The sequence below is a fragment of the Protopterus annectens genome, chromosome 4.part0 (assembly GCF_019279795.1).
Source record: "Protopterus annectens isolate FY-2018-M chromosome 4.part0, PAN1.0, whole genome shotgun sequence".
NCBI lineage: Eukaryota > Metazoa > Chordata > Ceratodontiformes > Protopteridae > Protopterus > Protopterus annectens.
In genome coordinates this window covers 670,264,370-670,291,660 of record NC_056733.1, presented here as the reverse complement: position 1 = coordinate 670,291,660, position 27,291 = coordinate 670,264,370, and the positions used below count along the sequence as shown (strand labels likewise).

Below are 27,291 nucleotides of genomic sequence, written 5' to 3'. Positions count from 1 at the left end.
TCAGACTCCCACTCTGATCCGAAGCTGGGATCGGACCCGGCGCAGAGCACGTCGGATCCGAAGGACCAGTGTGCTCCGACCAGGACGGAGCCGAAAGCACACCGAACCCCTCTGATCCGAAGCTCGGCCCACGGCTCTGAGAGGTCGAGTCCGACAAACTCGAGGGAGCCATCGGAGCAGACGTGCCAAGCACGGTCGGCTCCGAACTACCCCCGGATCCAACGTGGCCCGGCTCCGAACCCGGGATGGGGGTCGGAGAAGGAGCTATAAGGGTGAAAATAGGGGTCGAGCTCCCCCACGGAGGGGGGGGGGGGGGTAAAAGCACTCCCATCTGCATCTGGGCCTGGATGAATCTCATCATCCAGTCCATGTCCGCATCAGACATGCTAAAAGTGGACCTCAAAGAGGCCACCGAGGCAGACCTGGAGTGTCGCCTCGATGACCTTGACTGGGACCAGATCACCTCCTCGGGTCCCGGGGAGAAGCAAGGGGATCGGATCCGAGGAGGAGGAGATTGAGAAGACTTGGACGGAGAAGCCCTCTTGGCAGGCAGGGCCGATGAAGAGTCATCAGCCCGCCGCTTAAGGTGCTTCTCCCGCCTCTTCTTTCCTGGACTCCCTATCCTCCGGAGCCGAAGCGGGAGGTTGAGTCCCGGTCGGAGGAAGGGAGGCAGGAGTGACCACTACCGGGGGTAGCAGGCACCGAAGTACCGGAGGCCGAAGCAGAGTCTGGGGGTAAAGAGCCCGCCAGAACTAGCTTTGACCTTCGAGTGCCCTGGGGTTGAACGCCGCGCAAAGTACAGTGTTGTACCTACCATAAATGTAGATGTTGAGTGCTAATACAGCTGCAGTCATAACAGATGGGTTCTCCTGCAGTCAGGCGGGTCCTCGGTCGGCCGAATTTCAAAGTCTAGGTCCGGCGTCGGTTGTCGTCGCTTCTTCCCTGACGTCAGTGCGACAGGGGTATAAAAACCAGCAGACGCCATTTTCTTCAGTTTTTCTTGCCCCAGATGTCAGGTGCCCCCAGAAGGAAGGCAATACATACAATTATGTAATAATGCAATGCAATATAATCAAAGACCAGTAGTTGCAAGCAAATACACCATAAAAGAACACCCCTAGAGGGGAAGGAGGGAGGGAAACCTGGACTGCAGCTGTATTAGCACTCTAACATCTACATTTATGGTAGGTACAAAACTGTACTATGTTCCATCGTGCATACAGCTGCAGTCATAACAGATGGGTAGAATCCCAAAGCTAAGAAAGGGGTGGTAGGCACTAGGTGGAGCTAGGAGGAGCCAAAATGCCCTGCAAGACTGCAGTGGCAAAGCCTGCTCTAGATTTGGAGTATAATGGTAGGTTGTAGTGCTTGGAGAAGGTATGCATAGAACTCCAAGTGGCTGCTTCTAAAATATCCTTGGTAGGAACTCTGAGGAAGGCTGCAGAGGTGGCGGTGGCCCTGGTAGAATGAGTTCTAATGCCTGTAGGTACAGTTTTGCCATGAAAGGAATAGCAAAAACGTATGCAGTGGGCTATCCATTTTGAGAATGTTTGGATATTGATTTTCCTTGAGCTCCTACCGCATAGGCCACAAAAAGCTGTTCTGATTTTCTGAAAGGTTTTGTTCTGTCCAGATAACGCAGTTGTCTGTGGATGTCCAAGGAATGCAGTAATCTCTCCCCTTTGTTTTCAGGATTAGGATAAAAAGTAGGTAAATGTATGGCCTGATTTAAGGATACCCTGGATACCACTTTAGGCATAAAGGACGGGTTGGTACGCAAGGAAACTGTCCTGATGGAAGATGATAAAAGGCTGGACAGCCATAAGAGCCTGTAGTTCTGAAACTCTCCAAGCTGAAGTGATAGCCAGAAGGAAAGCTGTTTTCCAGGACAAATACTGTAAATCTGATGAGGCAGCTGGCTCAAAAGGAGGCAAAGTCAGTTTTTCCAGAATGAAATTAAGATCCCAAGCAGGTATTGGTTGTTTTCTTGGAGGTCTTAAATTCTTAGCCCCTCTGAGGAACTGTCTTAATAGAGGGTGAGAGAATAAAGGTGGATCAGTGTTGTATTCTGCAGAAATGGCTGAGGCATGGATTTTGATGGAGGAGAACGAAAGCCCACTGCTTAGCAGTTCAGCCAAATATTGAAGTATTTGAGGTAAATTCAGTTTTCCAGGGCACTGGCCCTTTTTCTCATTCCAAACACAAAAATTTTTCCATTTTGCAGAGTAAGCTTTTCTAGTTGATGGCCTTCTGTCCTCCAAAATGACATCCTGCACCTCCTTGGAGAGCAGGGCCTGCTGTGATGCTAAGGAATCTTCCATGCGGCTAGATTGAGTGTTTTCAGCTGACTGAGAAGAGTTTTGAAGCTGTGCTGAGTCAGAAGAGGCATTAGAGGCAGGGTCCATGGTGGGGAATGAGTCAGGCTCCTCAGGAGTGGGTACCAGTGTTGCCTTGGCCAGTCCGGAGCAATGAGGATCATCTTTGGTCTGTCTGCTCTGGTCTTCAATAGGACTTTGAGCAGCAGAGGAAGAGGTGGGAAGGCATAAACTGTCATTGATGTCCAACTGAAAGAGCGTCCACTCTCCAGGCCTTTGGATGGAAGAGCCTTGAGCAGAATTTTGTGAATTGATGATTTTTGTGAGAGGCAAAGAGATCTACGTCTGGCCTTCCCCATTCTTGGATTATTTCTGTAAAAACTTTTGGATGCAACTTCCATTCGTGTGGATCTGTCATATTCCTGCTTAGGTTGTCTGCCAGCGTGTTTTCATTGCCTGACAAGTACTGTGCTTCTAGTTCCATTTGTAAGTCCATGGCCATGTTCCAAAGTGACATGGCCAGTCTGCATAGGGGATAAGAATGTGTTCCTCCCTGCTTGTTTATGTACCACATAACTGTGGTGTTGTCTGTTCTTAATAGCTGACCTGGTTGTAGAAGGTCCTTGAAAGCTATAATAGCATTTATCACTGCTAGCATTTCTTTTTGATTGATGTGAAAGTGCTTTTCTTTTTGGGTCCATTTGCCCTGAATGCACCGGTCTGTCATGTGCGCCCCCCAGGCGTAGTCAGAGGCGTCTGTTGTGATGACTTGATTTGCTTGAGGCTTGCTGAATGGAAGACCTGTGTTCAGCATGCTTGAGCCCACCACAGAAATTCCTTTTGCAGACATGGAATTAATGGTATTATTGTTTCCAAACTGTGGCTGTGTTGAGACCATATGTTTTTTAGGTACCATTGTAGTTCTCATATGCAGCTTTGCACATGGGATTAAGATGCAAGATGCCACGAATCCCAGAGCCTGCAGGATTTTCCTTGCAGTCAGCCTGGTGCAATTTGCCAGTGTTCTGAAATATTGAATTAATTGCCCCTGCTTCTCTGTCGTGAGGTAGGCCATCTGGGTGTGTGTCCAAATTGGCACCCAGGAAAATTATCTTCCGAGAGGGTATTAGTCTTGATTTCTCTGACTGTGTATCCTAGAGAGTTTAATAGTATTATTACACAAGCCAGATGTTTCAGAAGAATGTGCTTGCTGTCCGCTTGGATCAGGCAGTCGTCCAAATAAGGGTATAATTTGTATCCCTTGAAGTCTGCAGTAGGCAATTACTGATGCCAGGCATTTCGTGAATACTCTGGGTGCAGTAGATAAACCAAAGGGCAATGCAGAGAATTGATAATGTGTTGAACCTGCAAGAAATCTGAGGTATCTTCTGCAATTGTCTGATTGGGACATGCAGGTATGTCTCCTTGAGGTCCAATGTTACCAGCCAAGACTCCTTGCCCAGCATGGGAAGAAGTTGCTGTAGAGTGAGCATCTTGAATTTTGGTACGAGTAGGAATGTGTTTAGGATGGAAAGATCCAAAATCGGTCTCCAATCTTTTCCCTTCCTTGGCACCAGAAATAGCCTGGAATAAAAACCTCGACCTTGTTCGTGTGTAGGTACCTCTTGAATAGCTTTCATGTTTATAAGACCGGAAATTTGCTTTTGTGCCTCTGCCCTTTGATTGTGTGGCAGGTTTGGCATGCCTTTCATTTTTGGAAGGGTATGAAAATGGAATTTGTAGCCTGTGTTTATAATGTCCAGGATCCATTTGTCCTTTGACAATATGCCAATTTTTTGAGAATAGTGCCAGCTTTCCTCCTAAGGGGGCTGCCATTTGAGACCTGGTTGGCATGCAAAGGGGAAAGTCATTGGTTTTGCTTTCTGAAAGATTGCGAGTTGTCCTCACCACCTCTTTGTGCAGGAGCTTGCCAATGTCGGCCTCTGTACGAGCCTTGTGTTTGCCCTCTGCCCCTCGGGCGCCTGTATCTGCCTCTTTGGGGTCTGTGTGGCAGGAAAGGACCAGTTTTTGGAAGGCCAATTTCTACTAAAACATGGGGGTTGGACCTGCAGAAATTCTCTCAGTTTGCATTGATTTAGCCTTTTCCTCCATTTTCCGTAATACTTCCTCAGCATTTGCCCCAAATAGTACATCCTTTTGAAGAGGGGCGTCTAGTAATTTAGCTTTGACATGATCAGGCAAGGCTTGTTCCTCGAGCCAGGCATGCCTACGTATGACTGAGCCTGTAACAGCAGCTCTACATGAGGCCTCTAGAGCATCAAAACCACATTGTAAGGTATGTTTACCCACTTGTTCTGCACTATGCATCAAACCCTGCAATTCATGTCTGGTTGTTCAGGTTGTGACATTTTACTTTTCAATTGAGATAACAGAAACTGCTGGTATTTTAGCACATGAAACTGACAGTTTAAGGCCCTCATGGATAAGGTAGCAGAGGTATATACCTTTTTTTCCCCACCTTTCTAAGGATCTGGAATCTCTCTCGGAAGGCAATGGGTTTTTGGTAATGGAGGCCTTAACTCTCTTGGGCCCCTGAGAGATGGTTTCTAGGTCAGCAGCATGGCTTTTGTATAGAAATTGGTGAGTCAGGAACCCTGTAGTACCTGTCAGGCTTAACTGGAGCTGGAGGAAGAGAATCCAGGTTAAGGCAGGCCGAGTAAACATCTAGGATGTCCAGGACAGGAGGTATAGCCAGAGGCCTGTGCTCGGGTAACAAAAGAAATTCCGAGCCTTTTCTTGGAATCTGAATAATCCTGGCCTTCCCAGTGGAAGTGTTCCCTTAAGGTATGCAGAGTTTCACCAAATGAATAATCCTCGGGGGGGGGGGGGGGGATACAGAAAGAATAGTTTCCTCTGCATCAGTCTTCAAAAGGGGAGTAAGACTGTTCCTGATCAGAGTGCTCTGAAATAATGGAGCCCTGATCAGAAGAGGGGGAATCTTCCTCCACTCTGGGTCTTTTGTCCGGAGGTGGCTGAAAACCTCCGATTAGAGTAATTAAATCCTCAGCCATTTTAAGCATCTGTTTCTTAGGCATGGGGCCTGGAGATGGGCCCTGTGTAGCTAGTCTCTTAGGGTGCATGGTAGCTTTAGACTTGTGAAAGCCTTGATGGAGAAAGAAGAGGAAGGTCTGAAGACACCTTGAGTGGAGGTGGACCTGTCCACATTCTGTGTTTCAATGCCAAGCGTGGCTTCGGTATCTGTAGTCAGGGTGTGGGCAGAGGAGCCTGCGACCTCGGGTACAGGAGACACCGCCAAAGATGTGTCGTCGGTAATCAGGGGCTATGTAGGCGCCTCACTGAGAACTGTAGTTGGCTTAGGCGTGGTGTCAGTAGAGGTCACGTACCTAGAGTGTCGGTCCTTGTCTGTTTTTTAGACAAAAACAGAGTCGGAGTATCAGACGACATAGTATATATAGTTAAATGCTTTTCCAAAATAATGCTGGGCGAACTCCGCCCGACACTTAATAGTACGTTTGTTGAATGTAGCACAAAAGCGACAGACCGAGACGTCGTGGTCTGGGCCTAAACAAGGTATACAGAGGGAATGGAAATCCTTATGCGGTATTTGCTTCCCACAAGAAATACAATTAACTTTGTCTGACATCGGGCTGAGGCAAGAAAAAGTTTCCCCAATGGGGTACTTAGCTTTTAAGACTACTTCGGTTCCAAATTTTTCGTAATATCAGGAGCTGACCGACCGGCACTTGCGAACTGCTTCTGCTTCGGGCACCGCGTGGCAAAAATGACTGAAGAAAATGGCGTCGGCTGGTTCTTTTATACCCGTCGCACTGATGTCAAGGAAGAAGCGACGACAACAGACACAGACCTAGACTTTGGAATTCGGCCGACCGAGGACCCGCCTGACGGCAGGAGAACCCATCTGTTATGAATGCAATTGTATGCACGATGAACATCCCGGAGAGGTGTTCAACCCCAAGGCACCTAATGCACCGAGTGTGGCCATCAGCCGGTGAAAGCTTGTGACCACACTCTGTGCATTTCGAAAAAAATGGCTTTAGGGGCCTCCGACATTACTAAAGTAAAGCACACTCACTAGGCCCCTAACACTCAAAGCCACACACACGCTATGACCAGCGGGGGAGGGAGAAATATTTTAAATTAAATTTAAACTGAAAAGCTAAAATAACAAGTTTAGTGTAAAGGGTAAACCTACCACGCATACACAATCACTCACTCAGAAAGAAAAACTTTTTTCCTCACAAAAACGCCAAGAGCTCTGGAATCTAGCTGTTGCTTGAAGAGCGGCAAACTAGATCTGAGGTCAGTTAGGGTAGGCAGGGGATTATGGGTAAGGGGAGGAGCTAGAAGCTCGGATCTATGCTATGATGGAAGTTGCCGGCTCGGATCAGAGATCTGATCCATATCCCAAAGTTTGCAGACAAATGAAGTTCCTACTTCAGATCCTCTGTAAACATTCAAGCGTCCCTTTACCTCCAGAGCATGGCAGACTAACAACCCTTCAGGAGTGCTGGAAGGGCCCCAGAAACCTTGCTTTGGCAAACTGTCCCTGCCTCTGGGGTAACGTCCATTAAAGCTTCCTCTGTCATGGGGCTCCTTAACCAGGAACATCTTAGAACTGCTGTAACCAGCAAAAGTCACTTCCTCCCCTTCTGGTTCCTGGAAAAGGTCCTTTACAGGGAGGAGAAACAGACTATGGCAGACTGTCTTTCCTGGTTCACTCCCAGACATTTTGCATTTGATGGATCCGCTCTTTGGACCTAAAGGAGAATTCAGAAAGGAAGACTTAAAAAGCAGTATACAAGTTACACAAGTACACCCAGGCATGACTGTGCTGGTACCTGCTGAAGCAGCTTAGGCTTCTTTCAAATGCTGCAGATGCTAAATGATACACTACAGACGGACAGCGCTATGGACGAAACCCCTGGCAACTAGTACCTGGAGGCTCATGTCCTCACTGTCCTAGGATACCTCAGACATGCAGTCTTTGGAGTCTCGTGAGGTGAGCCAAATAGTTCAGGACACGTACAGCAAAAGTTGCTGAAGCGAAAGTGCACACCCTTAGAAGGTCTAATGCCAGTGACTTCTTATTTTGGAGATGGACTTGAACTCTAGAGAGAGCTCTTTCTGGGTGGCTACAATAACCCTGGTAGCATCCACTGCCAGGCCCTAGCTCCAAAAGGGTCTATCCCTGGGAGGAACTGGTAATTTGTCAGGTTCAGGTTTCTGCGGTACTGGAATACAATAGATTATCTCGCAGGTCTCTGAAAGAACAAGTCAACTGGGGCATCCGGAAAGGAAACCACCCAAGAAGTGTATGGGTCCACGCCAAAAGCACTGAGAAAAACTTAATTGGTAACAAGCTTCTGCAGTCCACCTCCCCAATGCAGTCTTGACTCTAGTAGCTAGAGAAAGGAGTCTTCTTGGACAGACTTTAGGGATCCCACCCCTTATCTGTCGGAATCCTCTGAAAGACAGCTCAGGAGAGTCCAAATGTTTCCTCTTGCATTTACTCTCAACATGTACATCTCAGGGAAGCAAGGAAGACACCAAAGAAACAGGATCCACTAGAGAGGTACTGGTCAAGGTCTAATGTTGCAGGCTGTCCTGGAGCGAACAGCTGCAGGCCTGAAGTACCAGATGGGTGAAAAGATCAGGATGGATAACAGATAATCCCAGTATGAGAATCCACACCTTCGAAAGCAAAGGCCACATGGCTGGGCACAGCTCCCCTGCAATCTGAAGACCCAAGAGATGGCCTGGTGCTCAACACTGATCCCACTGGATAAGAAGTCCCGTTGAGAGCAAAGGACAGCTATCCAAGGCCGAAGCTCTTAGAGAGACAACTCCAAAGCCCAAGCCTATCCGCAACCTAGGGCTTGAGCCCTGAAGCTTTGGCTTAGAGATGCGCTCTCCTCTGAAGGAGCTCGAGTCAACGGTTGGGACCAGTGTCTAAGGCAACCAAACTACTGGCACAGACAATGGGGTAAGGTATAGCACAACCAGAACAGTGGGCCCAGGAGCTGTAGGAGACTGTGGGAGGAAAGTACAGTTGTGTACACTTACCATAAATGTAGATGTGAGTGTATTCACTGTTGCAGTCATTACATTTGGGTTATCTGCTTGCAGTAGCCCTCAGTCAGCTTGATTAACAAAAGTCTTGGGTCCTGCATCAGATGCTGTCCCTTCTTCCATGATGTCAGGTAGTCAGGGGTATAAAACATGCAGCAGACACCATTACATCAGTTTTTCTTGCCCCAGACGTCAGGTGCCCCCCTAATGGGAAGCAATTAAATCTATAATTACAAGGATATACCTCCAACAAAAAAGTAAGTACATCAAAATGCTTTTTGAGCATAGTAAGGGAGAGTAGCGGTATAGCCAAAAGAAGAAAGGGGGCTGGGAGGGTAACCAGGACTGCAACAGTGAATACACTCTAACATCTACATTTATGGTAAGTGTATACAACTGTACTACGCTCTTCGTGTTTCACTGTTGCAGTCATTACATTTGGGTAGATTCCCAAAGCCAAGGTTGGGAGGAGTAATTTAAATAGAATTAGGACTAGTTATAAAACCCTGCAAGACTGCAGTGGCAAAGCCATGTCTGGATTTAGAGAAAATTGGCAAATGATCATGCTTGATGAAAGTATGTACAGAACTCCAGGCAGCAGCTTCTAGGATCGTCCCTGATAGGAATGCCCCTGAGAAAGGCTGTGGAGGTAGATGCAGTCCTGGTTGAATGGGGTCCGATGCCCTGTGGGATAGGTTTTCCATGGTGCTTGTAACAGAAATAAATGCAGTGGCCTATCCATTTTGAAATTGTTTGCTTTGAAACAGCTTTCCCCTCTGTCCCTGCAGCAAATGCCACCAGCAGTTGAGATTTCCATTGAGGTTTAGTCCTGCCCAAGTAAAATCTAAGTTGTCTGTGCACATCTAAGGAGTGCAGTATCCATTCCCCTTTGTTCTGTGGGTTAGGAAAGAAGGCAGGAAAATGGACTGATTAAGAGCCACACTGGATATCACCTTGGGCATGGAGGGATTAGTTCTTAAGGACACCCTGTCCGCATGAAAGATGACAAAAGGCTCCACTGCCATAAGGGCCTGTAATTCAGATACCCTTCTTGGAAAAGTGATTGCTAAAAGGAATGCCGTTTTCCAGGAAATGAATTTTAAATCTGCAGTAGCAGCTGGCTCAAAAGGAGGAAAAGTGAGTTTCCAAGACAAAGTTAAGCTCCCAAGCTGGAGTTGGAGCTCTGTGTGGCCTTAATTTTTTTGGCCCCGCTGAGGAACTGCTTGAGCAGTGGATGAGAGAAGAGGGGAGGCTCTGTGCTGTAATGAGCTGAAATGACTGAGGCATGAATATTGGAGGAAAAGGACAAGCCCTTATGAAGCATCTCAGTCAAGTATTGTAGAATCTTAAGTAAATTGGGCACTGCTACGCTCATCCCTCGAGATGGATTCCAGGCACAAAATCTTTTCGATTTTGCAACATAAGATTTTCTGGTACTAGGCCTCCTTGCATCTAAAATATCCATCACTGATTTACTGAGGGATGGTAAAGGACAGATTAGGTAATTAGCCAGGCTGCTAGGCTCAGGGTTTGCAGCTGACTGTGCAGAATCTGGTTCTGCTGAGACAACAGGGAAGGAGTCTGAGGCAGGTGCCATGGAGCCAAGCGTGACACTGCGCAAGAGGGGGTACCAGTCTTGGTAATGCCAGTCTGGTGCATTTAAAATCGTCCTTGGCTTGTCCTGTTAGATCTTTAGTAGTACCTTGGAGAGCAGAGGCAGAGGAGGAAAGGTATAAACTGATAGGTTCTTCCAGCTGAAGGCTAAAGCATCCACTTTCCAAGCTAGCTTGTGGGGAATCCTTGTGCAAAATTTGTCCAATTGATGGTTCTGGGAAGAGGCTAACAAGTCTACATCTGGGCTCCCCCACTTGGTTGTCAACATGTTGAAAATCCTTGGTTCCAGTTTCAACTCGCGTGAGAGGTTTTTGCTTAGTCCATCTGCCAGTGTATTTAGTTTTTCTGGCAGAACTGAGCTTGTAGATTCATTTGGTAGCTCAAGGCAATGTTCCACAATACCATGGGCTAGTCTGCAGAGGGTGTAAGAATGTGTACCCCTCCTGCTTATGTACCACATAACAGTGGTGTTGTCAGTCTTTACCATTAGTTGTCCTGGGAAGAACGTGGTCCTTTAAGGCTGTCTGAGCATTCTGTACAGCTAACATTTCCTTTTGATTTATGTGCAGGTGCATTTGACTTGGGTTCCATTTGCCCTGAATGCACTTCCCTGCCAGGTGAGCCCCCCATGCATAGTCTAAGTGTTAAGGTTTGGGCGGCAGGGGGTAGTGTGAATGGTAGCCCCCTGTTTTGGTGGCAGGCCTCTGCCCACCAAAGTAACTCTAGGCGTAGGCAAGGTATGATAGGAATCATTGCTTCTAGATCCTGTGAATGTTGACACCGTATGCTTTTGGGATACCATTGTAGTTCCCCCATATGCAGCCTTGCATATGGAATTAGAAGAATGCAGGAGGCCATGAACCCCAAAGGCTTGCAGTATTTGCCTTGCAGACTGCTGGTTTTTTTGGCCACTTGTTTGTTTGAAGTAGGTTGTCAAATGAATCCGTTTCTCTGGCGTGAGGAAAGCCATCTGGGAAGTTATATTCCTGGGAGCAAGCTTGAATACAATTTGTTTACAGGGTACCAGGTGTGGTTCTTTTCGTTTACGTTGTACCCCAGGTAAGTCAGCACCCTTTGACAGGAGGAAACTAGTTCAGAAAAAAAGCAAATCCCAAGAAGGAAAGACATCCCTGATCAGTACCAGTAAGAAACTAAGGCCCCTCAAAATCCTCCAAGGCTAACTTCGAAAGAAATACAGCCAAGGATTCAAAAGATCACCACAAAGCCTTATTTAGCTGTGTCAAGAATCTAAGTGGCAACTCGCAGATATGCTCTGAGCTACTGCAACATAGCACAAAATATACTGAACCCAAGGATATTGCCAACATCCTGGCAGATAGATTCAGTGCAAACTTCACCTCCCTCTCAACCCCAAAAGGGCCCACAATACCGGAAAAGTGTAGTGTCTCAGAAATCACAGATGCACAGGTGAAAACAGCCCTTTCAATAGCACAGCGTCAATGGGGCCAGACGGTGTCCCAGGCTGCATCTTGCATGAACTACAGAATGAACTAACCCCCACCTAAACACACTGTTCAACCTCAGCCTCTTCACAGGCTACACACCCATAGAATGGCGCACAGCAATGGTTATTCCACTCCACAAAGGAGGGGCCACAACTGACCCTGGTAACTATCGCCCCATAAGCCTGACTAGCCTGGTCTGCAAGGCTATGGAGTGCATCATGGAGCTCATTAACAGACATTGGGAACCTCCAAACACTTAACCCGACCCAGTTCAGCTTTAAGGGCAGATCATGCCTACTAAACCTGGCTGACTTCTTCGAGACAGTCACCAAGGCCATAGATGACGGGAAGGTAGTTCACACAGCCTACCTTGACCTCGCCAAGGCTTTTGACACCATTCCCCACTCGGGAATTATAAAAAAACTCACCAGCCTGAACATAAACCCCTACGTCATGAGATGGGTTGCCAACTGGCTTACAGACCGAACTTGCATGGTAAGAACAGCGGTTTCCAGGTCAGACTAAACCATTCACAAGTGGTGTCCCACAAGGCTTGGTCCTGGGACCCCTTACTGTTCGGCATATACTTCTCAGAAGTAGAGAAACACAGGAGGACTACAGCTAACCAAGTTCGCCAATTACTGCAAACTGGGAGCCATAATTGACTCACCGGCTGACGCAGACACTCTCCAAAGGGGCCTTACTGAGATGGACACCTGGTGTCAGTCATGGTCTCAAGCTAAATGCCAAAAAATGCATAGTCATCCCGTTTGAGAAAAACAAAACACCCATGAATTATCAACATAGCTGACAGCCCCCTTAATACAGTAGAGGTAATAAGAGATCTGGGGACTCAGGTAGATAGTAATCTCTCCTTTGACAATCATATTGCCAAAGTAGTTAGGAAATCCTTCTATGTAGCCCATCTAATTACTAAAGGGTTCGCATCTAGAAATAAAGAGGTCATAGTGCCCCTCTACTCGTCAGACCCATCAGAGTACAATGCCCAGTTTGGGATGTACCTCAAGACACTTCCAACAGCTGGAAAGACCACAAAAGCACCTCACCAAGAGGATTACTGGTCTCAAACATATGTCCTAGGCAGCCCGACTGGAAAAACTCCAGCTGTACTCAGTGGCATATCGCTTACTCAGAGGTGATCTCTGCCTGACTTACAAAGCCATGTCCAACTCGACATGCTCCACCTAAAGAAATCCAAGTCACTGCGAACCACTCACTGAGCTAAACGTCGCCACAACAATAAATAGAACATGCTGGAGGGATAGATTCCGGTCACGGAGACTCCCCATGCTTTGGAACACAATTCCTAACTACAATAGGCAGAGCCCCTCACTAACACTCTTCAAGAGACCTTGACGATAAACCACTGGGATCACTTCATTGGCTCCTCGACAAAGGCTCAGTTAATCAATGGGGCGGCGAAAGCTGACACTCTGGCTAGGCTTATAATTGACTGGGCAGACAGCCTAGCAGCTACCTATGAACTTATGAACAAAGGCCAGATGATTCAAAAGTATGTCCTGGCTTTCTGCCTGAATTAGACAATCGTCCAGGTATGGGTACATTTGAATATTTCTTTGCCTGCAAAATGCAATGACTGGAGCTAGGCACTTCGTGAATACCCTGGGCGCACAGTAGATAAGCCAAAGGGCAGTGCAGAGAACGGATAGTGCATGTAGCCTGCTTTGAAGTGCAGGTATCTTCTGCAGGACTCCCTGATAGGGATGTGCAGGTATGCTTCCTTTTAAGTCTAGTGTTGTCAACCATGCATCTTTGCCTAGCACAGAAAGCAGCTGGTGAAGAGTCAGCATTTTGAATTTTGGAATGACCAGAAAGGTGTTTAGAGCAGAAAGGTCCAGGATAGGACACCATGTATTGCCTTTTCTGGGTACCAGTGAAAGTCTCTAACAGAAATCTTGTCCCTTTTCCTCCTCTGGTACCAACTGAATAGTCTTGCTTAAGAGAGGGAGAACTTGATTTTGGGCCTCTGCCCACTGATTTGGGGGTAGATCTGGCCACCCGCTTGGTGTTGGCAACGTGTGGAAGTGAAATCTGTATCCTTGGGACACTATTTAAAACCCATTTGTCCTGGGTAATGAGTTCCCAGTTTTTGGCCTGCAGACCAATCTTTTCACCTAAAGGAGCATTCAGTTGGGAAGTGCTTGGAAGTTTTAAAAGCAGGTCATTGAGACAGTTTTCCATAGGGGTAAGTCTTACTACTCCCAGATTTGGGTGCAGAAATCCCTCACTGCTTAGTCTTGTGTCCCCTGGGACTGAAGTCTGGGGTTTCTGCTGTGTCTGGGTTTGGCTTGAGAAAACCTGGAAGGGGCTGGAAAGGACAAATTCTTCGAGGGCCAATGCCTACTAAATCTAGGAGGCTGAACTTGCAAGAAATAAACAGTTTGCATATATTTAGCTTTATTTTCCATCTTTTTAAGAACTTCCTCAGCTTTGTTGCCAAATAGGCGGTCCTGATTTCAGGGAGCATCCAACAATTTAGCTTTAACATGATCAGGCAAAGATTGCTCCTTAAGCCAAGCATGCCTTCTGAGCACAGACCCAGTAAAACAGCAGCCCTGCAAGAGGCCTCTAATGAATCAAATCCACATTGCAAAGTATGTTTACCAACCTGTTCAGCAGAAAGCATTAAATCCTGTAATTCTTTACTTTCAGCACAGTCGGGAATCATTCTGTTTAAGCAACCCAATAGCATGCTGTTGATATTTTAACATATGAAACTGGCAGTTTAAAGCCCTAATGGCCAAAGCTGCAGAAGTGTAAACCTTCTAACCCAATCATTCCAGCACCCTGGAGTCTCCATCAGAAAGGGGTAAGATTTTTAGCAGTAGAAGCCTTAATGCCCTTGGGTCCCTGTGAAATGGTCTCTGGATCAGTTATAGGATTTTTAAAAAGAAACTTGCGTGAATCAGGAACCCTGTAATATCAGTCAGGTTTTCTGGGAGCAGGAGGCAAAGAATCAGGAACCAAACTAGATTCCAGAAAGGCAACAATGTGTAGTACAGGAGGTATAGCTAAAGGTCTATGTTGAGGCAGGAGCAAGAAATCCCTAAGCCTTTTTTTTGAATCTGAAAAATCCCGGCTTTCCCAGTGAAATGCTCCCTTAGAGTATGCAAGGATTCAAAGGAAAAATCCTCTGCAGGAGAAGCAGAGGGAATAGAGTCCTCTGCATCAGAACCCTCATAAGTAGATAAGGGCAAATCCAGATCAGAAGAATCAGAAAAATCAGAATCCTGGTCAGAAGATTCATAAACAACTATTAGAAGGGGAGGCTGGCTTCCCCTGATTAGTTATAAAATGTTCAGCCATTCTTATTTGTTTTTAGGCATTGAGGCCTGAGCATGTGGCCTGGGCATCGGTTTCTTAGGTATGGTTCGAGATTTAGGCCTAAATGAAGGATGCATCTGTTTAATATGAAAGTCCGTAGGCCTGAATACATACACAGAAGCCAGTGCTGCACAGCGGCTCCGGATCCATCCAAGGTTCCACAACTGAAGCATCACGCGGCATACTGGATTCCAAATGGGTCTCAGTAGACGCCTGTGAATCAGAAGTAGTGGTTATCAGGGCTGCGAAAGCACCTCACTGAGTACTGGCGACTGGCTTAGAAGCCTAGTCAGCAGCTTTGGACCTAGGCGGCCTATCTTCGCATTTTTTCGGAATCCCGGTAGTGATGGCTAACCGACATTTCCGGATAATTAAACAGAAAACCGAAATATTTAGAGGCAAAAATACACAAACGACGGATAGTGCGCTGATTAAATAAAGCGCAAAACAGCAAGGTACGTCATGGTCAGGGCTCAGGCAAGGAATACAGTACGAATGAAAATCTTTGTTAGGTATTAGCTTTCCAAAAGTAATGCAATTATTAACTTTTACTGACATCGGTAAGAAGCAAGAAAAAGTTTCCCCAACGGTGTACTTGGCTTTAGTTGAAGACTTCGGTTCTGAAACTTGAAAACGAAAATTTCAGGAGTCGGCCGACCAGTACTTGCAAACTGCTTCTGCTTTGGGCACTGCACGGCAAGAAAGACTGGTGCAATGGCGTCTGCTGCATATTTTATACCCCTGACGACCTGACGTCATGGAAGGGACAGCATCCGACGCAGGACCCAAGACTTTGTTAATGAGGCCGACTGAGGGCTACTGCAAGCAGGTAACCCAAATGTGATGACTGCAACAGTAAAACACGAAGATCAACCAAAGTAGGAGCTGAAGGCAAGGTAACTTCTAACCTCAGAACAGAAGTAAAGGGGATGACCCCAATGTCCAACTGAGCCTTTACAGCGGCACACAAGCTGCTCTAACTGACAATGACACTTCTGACAGGCCTAGATGAAGATGAAGATGACTTGGAAGATTTAGGCAATGAAAGAAGTCTCCCAGACCCAAAGGGGGAGGCCTGGTTCAGCATTGGTGACAGCTTTGGCAACCTGGAAGCGGGAGTGTAGCCCATTAAAAATTGGAGCCGCAGTCAACAAGGGGCTTGGTATACTCAGTGTTTGAGCTGCATACACACCACTGCTGAAAACAGGCAAACCTACAACCAAACAAGTAAGGATGTGGGCTGAGGGAGTTTTGGCACTACAGGACTGCTTCGAATGTACAAACTGGTCAATGTTTGAGATGCAGCTGTAAAGAACCACCATAATGACCAAGAGTATACAGAATCTGTAATGGCCTACACTTCAAAATAGGTTGCAGTTTACAGTTTACAGTTATCAAATGCATCACCATGCTAGCTAATCAGAAACTCTGGCTATCTGGTTAAGTATACAAGCTCCTAAAAGCACAAGATAAGCACAAGATGCTGCATTTAAATCAAAAGACAAGAATGCCCCAAGAATGGCCAGAGTAAATCTAAGAGGTATAAAGGAGGCCAAGAGGACCTATGGATGTAAAATTCAGGGACACTTTTCTGACCAAAGGGACTCAAGACATATCAGGCAAGGCATTCAATCCATAACAGACTACAGGCCTGCATCCTCCCCATGTGATGACATTTCTGAACAAACTTAACACCTACTTCAGCAGATTTGATATGGATAACACTGCCACATAAGCTCCTTGTCAAACACAGCAATGAGATGCTACGTCCAAGAACATCTGATGTTCTGAAGAACCCGAGGAGAGTAAACCCAGGAAAAACAGCTGGTTCTGATATGAGAAGGGTTCTAAGACTGCTACCCAACTATCCACTACACTAACATACATTAAAACACATCCCTGAAACTAGCCATTGTACCCAGTTGCTTCAAATATATGAAAATCATTCCCTTACCTAAAAAAATCCCAACAGACAAGCCTAAATGATTACCAGCCAGTTTTACATCAACAGTAATGAAGTGTTTTGAGCAGCTGATCAAGAACCTCAGCTCTTCAAGCCTACCTACAACACTGGATACATTAGTTTCCTTCTAGATCTAGCCACCAGATGGCTGATGCAGTAGCACTTCATGAATCCTTGGCACATCTAAAGAACTGATATGTCAGAATGCTGTTAGATTTTAGTTACGCCTTTATCTCGGTCATCCCCCAGAATGTGATATCAAAGCTGATCCAGCTGGGCATCAACAACCCCCACGTAACTGGACACTGGACTTTCTCAACAGATCCCAAAAAGTATGTGCGGGAAATAGTTCAACCAATATTACACTAAGCAAGGGTGTCCCCTCAGGGCTGCGTCCAGAGTCCTCTGCTGTTCACCTTGACACGACTGCATGGCCAAGCATGAATCCAACAAAATCAAGTTTGCGGATTTTGCCACATCTGAGGTCTTATCAGAAATGGTGAGGAAACAGCCTAGAGGGATGAAGTGGAGTATCTGATAGGCTGGTGCAACAGCAACAATCTGGCCTTAAATGTAAGCAAGACCAAAGAATAGCGGACTTCAGAAAGACTCAGGAGATGCATTAACCTCTGGAAATTAAGGGTGTGGCAGTGGAGTCAAAAACACCAAGTTCCTGGGGGTGCACATCTCAGATGACCTATCCTGGTTGACTCCTATTAGCCACACAAGTGAAGGCACGTCTGCACTTCCTACGGAAACTGAGGACGGCAAACTTCAGTTCACCCTCAAAGCCTTCTACAGGGGGACCAATAGAGACCATATTCATATAGTTTGGTATGGTAACTGCAAAGCATCTGACCACAAGGCTCTCGAGGGCAGTGAGGACAGGGGGAGGTCATTGGTTCCTCACTCTCATCCATGGATGATCTGCAAAAGATTGTGTGTGGGAAGGGCTAGGAAGATCATACATTATCCCACTCACCCTGCCTACAACATGTGCTTCCACCTTTCCTCGGGCAGGAGGTATTGCCGCTTACACCACAAAACATCTAGCCTGAACACGAGCTTCTCCCCTCTATCCATAAGGCTGCTAATTAGATCAATACGCCACTTGCTTTGAAACAGTTACAGTAATCACTCTGGCAAATTGCTTCAATAACTGGTACAGTTATAGCCTGATTTCTTATGCTATTACTTCCTGACAGGAGTGAGTCACCACTCCATAGATGTGCAATATGAACATCAGTACATATCGTACAACTGACGTGCAATATTCTAAGCAATCACAATGTGACGTCAGTCCTGCAATACCTACTAGTATAACACCTTCCTGTCCAATTGTGGACATGTGTTAATATTTTAATGCATGTGCATTAGTCTTACTGTCAGACTATGTATTCATTGTTACGTCTTGCACGGGACCAAGAAGTCTGGAGAGAAAGCAGGCTGCATAAGTCCCTTGATCATGAAGTCTCTGGACCCCAAAGCAGAGCATGCCTTACACTGAGTTTAGGTGAGTCGCACCTAAACAGTACATATTTACTGTGACTTTTGGGGGCAATTTGTGCCTGCACACACTTTAAAGCCAGAAGCCTTTTTGACCATCATTAGCAAAATCACAGCAGACAATGAGAACCAACCTCAAAGCTAAAGCAGCATTGATAGGCATAAAAGTTTACATCAGAAAGCTTTTTTGTGATAGGACAGAAAATGAATGAGTTAAACCACACATACCCAACAGCCAGCAAAATTCTACTCAAGTGAAAAAGTCTACAGGAGGCTATAGAAACTGAATAAAATATCAAAAAATGTACTTAACCAGCAGCTTCACAGATTGCATCTGAAGACTTGAGCAGCAAATGACATTTGAGAAGATTCAGGTAGTGCAGTACATTATGGGAAAGACACAGCTTTGGGGCAGAAGAATCTAAAGTACCAGCCCCCTGATCCAGTTAGACAGATAACACAGGTTGAGGCAGATGGAAGAGACAGCAGATCTATATTAACAGTCAAAATCTACACCTGCCATCAAGCTCTACAACTGACCTGTGCATATTCTATACATGAGCTTGGATCTTTTCTGTACAGCAGAAAAAGTCAGATGTCAAAACTTGGGAACTATTTATCCACTACTGCTTCCACTTAAATCTTATAACCAAACATATCAAAACAGTTTCAAAACGCCCAAGCAATGCGTAAACGCCAACAATGAAAATGAATCTGCAATGGCCTACCTGAAAAGAGCACATCAATGTTTCATCTACACTCATCATTGCACCAGCATTATCAAACTCTCCACAGTAATTTGGGGCTGAAAATAAAGTCACCAGCTGTCTCTTTGCAAAGAATTCATAGCCATCTTCTACCACCTGCAAGAAAGCCAAGCAAAAAACATTAAAATGCAAATTCATTTCATATGATTCAGTCTGAGAACAAGGATAAAGTGTATTTACGGGCGCATATTGCGCAAGACTAACACACCCTTTGCTACTTCCCTACAAGTCTCATCCATTTGGCAATACTCTCTCATTAAGTTCAAGAAAAATACCAAGACACTAATTTGCATTTTACTAGTATGTGCCATATTTACCTAATCACATGAAAGCAATTTAATACATCAGGATTTGAGATGGAAATATTAAATCCAATTACTTAATCTTCAAAGCAGCCGCACAGTTCCAAAAATAGTCGGCCTTCACCAAATAGTGCCATATGATGTCAAGTTCCAAGTTCTACATATGTCAAAGTTAACAGCTAGGAGAATTTCAGGCTGACCTGGATCATATTCAACTACAAATTGTACAAACAAGCAGTGCAGGTTTTTTTTTTTTTTTTTAAAGAAATCAAGGTTTTTTGCTTAACATTGCTAACTGCAACTCTGTACTGGAGCAAAAAAAACCCCAAGATGTATGTTGTCCATTAATTTGAGTACATTACCCTTACAACAACCATGCAACAAGAGCCAAAACGATCGCATCTCTACTAGCAGCGCAATTTCCAAGCTACCATGAACATCTACGCAACAGTAAGCCTCCAACAGCCAGTTTCTTCTGCAGTTTGTGCATACAAGAGTGAGCAAATGCTCCATGAACAGCATATGCTCTTACCGTATACTTGTGGCAGTATACCCTACAAGCACAACTGCAGAGGAAGTTTCAGTCCTAGCAGATGTTGAGTGCATTTGTCCTGACATCCCGGTTTGCAGGTAAAGTTTACCAGACTTCTGGAACTTTACATTTCCCCTTCTAACCTAGTCAGATTCTACTCAGATGTCAGTGGTACAACAAACAGCTTAATTTATCTTCAGATCTTAGCCCGACAAGCACTGGTAGCCATACGGAAAACAGCCCAAGGCCAATGACAAACCCACGGCAACAATATGCCACTCCAGTTAGAAGTAGGGTGCCTGGTAACAGGAAAGAAGGTGAAGCGTGTCCACTCCAACTCCAAGATGCTCAATCAGGAAAGCATACGGGGATGAAGAGTGACTGCAACACTTAAGCTCCTAGCACAAATGTATTATGCTCACCATGAGATAGAAATAACTTCTGGGAAGACTTCAAAAGCATAAAAGAGAAAGGAGCTGCTGCCCTAACTGGGTTACTAGGAAAGCAGATACTTGAGGATGGACACTGCAAAACCTGCCATGAATCTGGATGCAAAATGCAAGTTGGAATGTTTAGAAAAGGTGGCCAAAGAACCAGGTTACCACATACAGAACAGAATGCGTACTAACAGCACTGAGGAAGACTACGGCAGCTTCAGTGGAATGGACACGGCCTGGCACAGGCTTTCCAGGGTATGGAGTAGAAGCAAACAGTGAGCAAGCCATTTTGATAAAGGCCTGTTTAACAGGCTTCCCCTCCCTTCTTTCAAAGCAGAACTAATTCTGTCCAAAAGAAATGCAAGCTATATGTGCACATCCAAAGAATGTCATGCTCTTCATCTTGTTTTAAGCCTAAGTTTGTTTTTTTGGGAAGAAAACTGAGGTGAACAGGATTTAAAAATAGTTCTATCAACTTAAGACAGAAAGGTAGGGTTAAGCATGTAGGATAACTCTGCCATTGTGGGGAAAGTCAAAAGGCCTCTGTGCACCATGGCTTGTAATTCCAACACATCAGAAGTGGGCAACCTCAAAAACATCAGAAGTGGCAACCTCAAAAACATCAGAAGTGGCAACCTCAAAAACATCAGAAGTGGCAACCTCAAAAACATCAGAAGTGGCAACCTCAAAAACATCAGAAGTGGCAACCTCAAAAACATCAGAAGTGGCAACCTCAAAACATCAGAAGTGGCAACCTCAAAAACATCAGAAGTGGCAACCTCAAAAACATCAGAAGTGGCAACCTCAAAAACATCAGAAGTGGCAACCTCAAAAACATCAGAAGTGGCAACCTCAAAGAGTGTTTCAGGAAAAATACTCAACTCATTCCCTCCAATGGAGGTCGTGAGTTTGTACTCCAACTCCCAGTTGGTATGGCCTAAGCCTTTTCAAAACGCGAAGTTACTGTCTCACTTCAAAATGTTCGTATCTCCAGAACCATACAGGTTACTAGAAAAATGTAAATGGCAAACTAAACGTACAATGATTTGCATTCATTCAACTTCAGGTCTTACACTGGATTTTATAAGCCACAATAGCCACAGTAAATATGAATTCTGTAACATTGTATACACTTGCTTCTGGTAAGAGTAGCCATTCAACCAACATACAGTAAACTGGCACCTATGGGGATTGGTAGACGTCTGATAACTAGTTTCTGGTTGCTTGATAGTTAAATAGGCCTGACTAATACTGTACTCTATACTATTTGCTTGGTTTGACTTGTTCAGAGGTTGGTGAGGGGGGAATTCATTCCCATTTTCCTTTTTAAATGAAATAAGAAGTTATGTCTTACCATAACGTTCCATGTGAATTGTTCATCTCGCCTTTGTTCTTTCACGGGTTCGGAGCCGATCCTCGGCTCAGAGTCGGCTGTATCACCAGCTCTGCATCTTCGAGAAAGCTCGAGGCACAGTAATATCCCATGATCCTCAGGTGCTAACCCTCAGATCTAGTTTGCTATACCAGAAGAATCCCTTTTAGAACCGTGTCTAGAACACTTAAACAGATACTACACAGTGTCTGGAACCCTACTGTCAAGCAGAGGAGAAAAGATGCCATTAACTAATGTACAAAAACATGCTAACCATATCTAGAAAAGGCTGAAAAGGAATTCGGTTGAAAACCGTTCTCCCAGACCGCAGGACGGGGGATGGAGGGGGGGAATGTAAGAACAAAGGCGAGATGAACAATTCACATGGAACGTTATGGTAAGACACAACTTCTTAATGTGAAATTGTTCAATCTCGCCATTTGTTCTTACACACGGGTAGCGTCCCTAGCTCCTTTTTCCCGGGTGGCTCAAGGGAGAACATTCCTGAGTACAGTGGAACCAAACGTCGCCCTGTCCCTGGAGCTTTTGTCTAGCTTATAGTGGGCGATAAAAGTATGTGGTTTTGCCCAAGTTGCCGCTGCACAAATGGTATCTAAAGGCAAACGAGCGGTATGGGCTGAAGAGGCAGCAATCGCCCTGGTAGAATGAGCTCTGGGTTTGAAAGGGAGTTGCTGTTTCGATTCAGCATATACCAAATTTATGCAATCTGAGAGCCATTTGGATAAGGTAACCTTCGTTACTGCCTGTCCTTTTCTTTGGTCAGCATAGGAGACAAATAGTTGATCTGACTTTCTTTTGTCCTATGCAAGTAAAATCTTAGTTGTCTGTGAACGTACAACTTGTGCAATGTGTATTCTAGCTTATTGGAATGATTTTTAAAGAAGGTCGGTAGTTCGATTGATTGATGTTCTGAATCGAACAAACCTTCGGAAGGAAGGATGAACTGGTGGGCAAGGTTACTCTATCTGGATGAAAAATCATGTACGGGGGTCGGATAGATAGCCTGTAGCTCTGAAACTCTCCTGGCGGAAGTGATGGCAACCAGAAAAAGTGTTTTCCACGACAGGAACTTTAACGAAGTTGTGGCTGCTGGCTCAAAAGGGGGCAACATGACTTGTGAAAGCATGAGATTAAGATTCCAAGGTGCTATTGGATTACGAAAGGAGGGACGGAGGTGAAAGGTACCTTTCATGAAGGCTTTACAAAGTCTGTGGGACATGAGAACCATTTTCACGACCAATATGAAAATTGGATATAGCCGCCAGCTGAACCCTTATAGTGGATGTTGATGCTCCCTCCTGAAAAAGTGTGGTAAGAAAATCTAGTATCTTGTGTACTGGAGCCCCGAATGGATCTATACCTTGTTTGGAGGCCCAGTGCGTAAAACAGTTCCATTTGCTTGTACAATTTCCTTGTAGATGGTTTGTGGGAAGATGCAATAATTTGCTGTCCTGCAGGGGATAGTAACTCCGACCTGGCTAAAATGGGAAGTGGAGCAGCCAAGCTGTCAATTTGAGGGACTTGAGAAAGGTGTGAGGAACTCCCGACGAATGCGTCAACAGGTCTGGCTCCGGGTCCAGCATCCATGGTTTCTCCACTTGAGATTGAAGGAAGGGAAACCAGATTTGTCGAGGCCAGAATGGGGCTATTAGTATGATGGTCCTGTCTAGACATTTGGCTTTCTGCAAAAACCTGGGAATTAGTGGAATAGGAGGAACGGCGTACAGGAGACCCGGGGGCCAATCATATACCAGTGCATCCCTGGGGACACCCCCTGGAGGGGGTAACAGGGCAAAATAGCCTCTGCATTTGGCATTCAGTGAGGATGCAAACAGGTCGCAGCAAGGCTGGCCTCATCTGCGGAAGATCTCTTCTGCCACTTGAGGTTTGAGGGACCACTCGTGAGGGAACAGGATGGCTCTGCTCAGCCTGTCCACGATTACGTCGGAAGTCCCCGTGATGTGCGTTGCTATCAGAAAGCGTCCAGTGGACTTTGCCCATTGCCAAATTCTGAGGGCCTCTCTGCATAACGGGTAAGATCTGGTTCCCCCTTGCTTGTTTATGTACCAGACCACTGACATGTTTGTCTGAACTGTCACTGTTCCCCGAGGTAAGGACTTAAGTGTTGCAACACTAGAAACACTGCCCTCAGCTCTAGAACATTGATGTGCAGATTGTACTCCGATTTGGACCATTAACCTTGGACTGTTTGTCCCTGAAAGAATCCCTCCCCCACCCTATCAGGGAAGCGTCCGTGGTTAGAGTTGCTACCGGACTGGGTAATACAAACGGTCGTCCTAGTGTTAGCTCTTGACTGTGTATCCACCACAAGAGATCCTTCTTGCAAGAATTCATGATCAAGATTGTGAGACAGTGGAAGTTGTAGATACGACCACTGGGCGAATAGCATCCATTGAAGAATCATGTGCATCCTGCCTAAAGGAACTACAAGAAGGGAGGCTGCCATCAAGCCTAGCACTCTTAATATTTGTCGTGCAGGGACTCTTGTTGTGAAGGAGCAGCAAAATTTAATGCCCGAGGTCTGATACTCTTGGTGGGGGGGGGGGGGGGGGGGGAGTAACTTGAGCCAGGGAAGTGTCTAGCTGTGCTCCTATAAATAAGATACGCTGTGACGGTGATAAGACAGATTTTCCAAAATTCACTGTTATGCCGAGTGAAGAGCAAAGACTGATGGTGTAGACACTGGCTTGTAGAAGACGATACTCTGTGGTGGCGGATAGGAGCCAGTCTAGATAAGGAAACACCCGGAATCCGTTTAGTCTCAAGTGAGACGCTACTACTGCCATGCATTTGGCAAACACCCTGGGGGCTGAGGTGAGACCAAAGGGCAGAGCGCAAAACTGGAAATGACTGGCGCAGGTGATCTCTGGATGCCCTGGCCATCTTGATATGGTAGTATGCGTCTGAGATCTATAGAGCATATCCAGTCACCCTTCTGCAGAAAAGGGAGGATTGACTGAAGCGTGACCATCCGGAACTTTTCCTTTTTCACAAAGGTATTTAACTTGCTGAGGTCTAAAACTGGCCTCCAGGTCCCCTGTTTTCTTTGGAACTAAAAAGAACCTTGAATAAGTTCCGGATCCTATTTGGTCCGCTGGGACTGGTTGGATGACTGTTTGAGCAACCTTCTTATCTCTATGGTTGCTTGGTCTCGCAGACTGGGTGGAACGTCTGGGAGTTTTTTTTGAGTTGGGTGGCATTTTTATGAAGGGAATGTTGTAGCCTCTGGTAACTGCTTTTTACCCAGGAATCTGATGCAAGATTTAGCCAGGCCTCTGGGTATAAAGCCAAGCGACCCCCGACTGCCTCCAGAGTAGGACAGCCAGGCCTGTACTCAGGAGTGCTGGAAGGGCTTTCCAGAGAAGGTCTCTGTCGCCCTGATTTTGCGGACCCCCTCTGCCGGCTGGGTGGTGTCTTCCGTTTCTTCCCCCTCCTCTGCCACTGGAGGGGGCGTCACTTTGGGTGTGCTGAAAAGATCCCAGAGTCTTTCGGAACCACATTTTTCCTCCTCGTTGCCCTTTAGGGTAGGGCCTAGATGGAACGGAAAAACGGACCCCTACGGCAGACAGGGTCTTCCCTTCTTGTTCACACCTCATGAGAGTCTCCTTTACTTTGGGCCCAAACAAGGAGGCACCGTCAAAGGGGGCGTTGGCAAAGGAAGACTTAAAGGTTTCCGCAAAGAAGCATAAGCGCAACCAGGATCGTCTTCTCAGGGCGATCGCTGAAGCTGCTGCTCTACTCGACCCTTCTGCTGCGTATGAAATCAGCCTCATGGACGAGTTGACTATGGAATTTAGGGTGTTAAGTTGCGCTGTCACTTTCTCGGCGACAGCAGCATCTGTGTGTCCCTGGAGAGCATCTCCCAAACGCGTGAAATGCGTAAGGTAGTTGAGCGATCGGATGGAAAAAGTCGCTGAACTAAATATGCACTTCCATATCTGTCCATTGTCCTAGAATCCTTATTAGGAGGATTGACAGAGGAAGATGATTCAGACATCTCTTTCTTAGTGGCTGCCGCCACCACCATAGTATCTACGGGAACTCCTTTTGTAAGATAGGATTTATCTTGGGGAGCCGTCATGTATTTATTTGGTTTACGAGGGACTGGTTCCACTGTATCAGGCGTTTCCCAAGCCCTCCAAGCTATTAGATCCATGAGATCGTCAAAGGGTGGAGTCACCCAGGAGGTAGAAGGTTGAGTCCCAAATACCTTCAGTAAGACCGATTCCATCCACAGAAGGGGTAAGGGTTTGCCAGTCCCCCCTTTGTTTCAGGATTTCCAAAATGTCTGCAAACGAGACATCCTCAGAGGTGGACCATGGGGACCCTTCTGTTTCATCTAAATCGGTATCAGATGTGAGAGATTCCTGAGGGGAATCTATGTGCCTCCTCTTGCACAGTAGTTTCCTCGGAACATCCTCAGCGGGAGCTTCTGGGGATGCATCTGAGGAACCAGAGTCGCCCTGTGTGGACTTGAGGCATTGGGTCTCGACGCTTGGTAGGCACCAAAGGCACAGAAGCAGAACGCGGACCTTTTGGGGAAGGAGACGAAGATACAGATGTGTCTGATCAGACAAGACCTTCCTCATGATGTCAAATGTACCGGTGCCCCGACCCGATCCGAAGGTAGTCGTTTCTCTGGAATCGGAACCACGGGCTCCGACACAGAGGGTGGATCCGAACTGATCTGAGCAGAGGCACTGAGGGGAAGAGTCTGAACAGATCTCAGTTAGCCTATCCCCCCGGAACCCAGGAAAGATCTTCGGCTCCGAGACTCTCCGGCTGGTTCCGAAGGAGTAGAGGTCAACTGAGCCAATAGCACTACTGGAGGCTTCGGCACCAAGGGCTCTACAATCATCGGTTCTTCGACTCCTAACACAGATGACTCGATGGATCTCGGAGGAGGAAGTGTTGAGGGAACTGGAATATCTTCGAGTTTCGAAACCAGCTGGGACGAAACCTCGATTAATTTGGACAAAGCAGAGTTCTCCGTAAGCTTCTGCACCACTCTGTCCACATTGGAGTCGGAAAGTGGCCTTGAAGAACAGGTCGAAGGGATCGAAGCAGTCACCGAGCGAAGGATAGCAGACTGTGGTACCTCTGATACCGGCTCCAAGACCTGAGCCTCGTGCAGAGATAAAGTCTCGACACCCAGCACCGAAGTCATAGGAGCCGGTGTCAGAATCTGAAAAGAGGTGCTCGGAGCTGATGACTTGGGCTCCGACACTCTTGAAGACTTCGACCCCTTCGAAGACTTAGAAACCTGTTCAGCCTTGTCCAGGGCCTCCTGAAACTCTGGTTTAAGCAACCCTCTGTCAACCAACTTCCTGCGTCTTTCCAGCATGACCCTCCCACTAAAGGAATGACAAATGGAACAGTCTTCCTGCAAGTGGAGAGGGCCAAGACAGTAGACGCAGGATGAGTGGTAGTCAGTAATGGACATCTTCTGTCCACACTGACACCTTTTAAAACCAGATTTGGTATTTTCTGACATTTTAAAAGAAAGGGAAAAATCCAAGAAAAAGCACAGCACACTT

General features: G+C 46.2%; 1 protein-coding gene across 1 annotated transcript in view; it reads right to left on the bottom strand.

Annotated features, from left to right (window-relative positions):
• Positions 1-27,291, bottom strand: part of PPP1CC (protein phosphatase 1 catalytic subunit gamma) — an 833,371-nt gene that overhangs the window by 98,380 nt on the left and 707,700 nt on the right. The window contains exon 6 of the mRNA XM_044068633.1: positions 19,031-19,165. Coding sequence (XP_043924568.1) covers positions 19,031-19,165 — 135 coding nt within the window. The remainder of the gene's footprint in view (positions 1-19,030; positions 19,166-27,291) is intronic.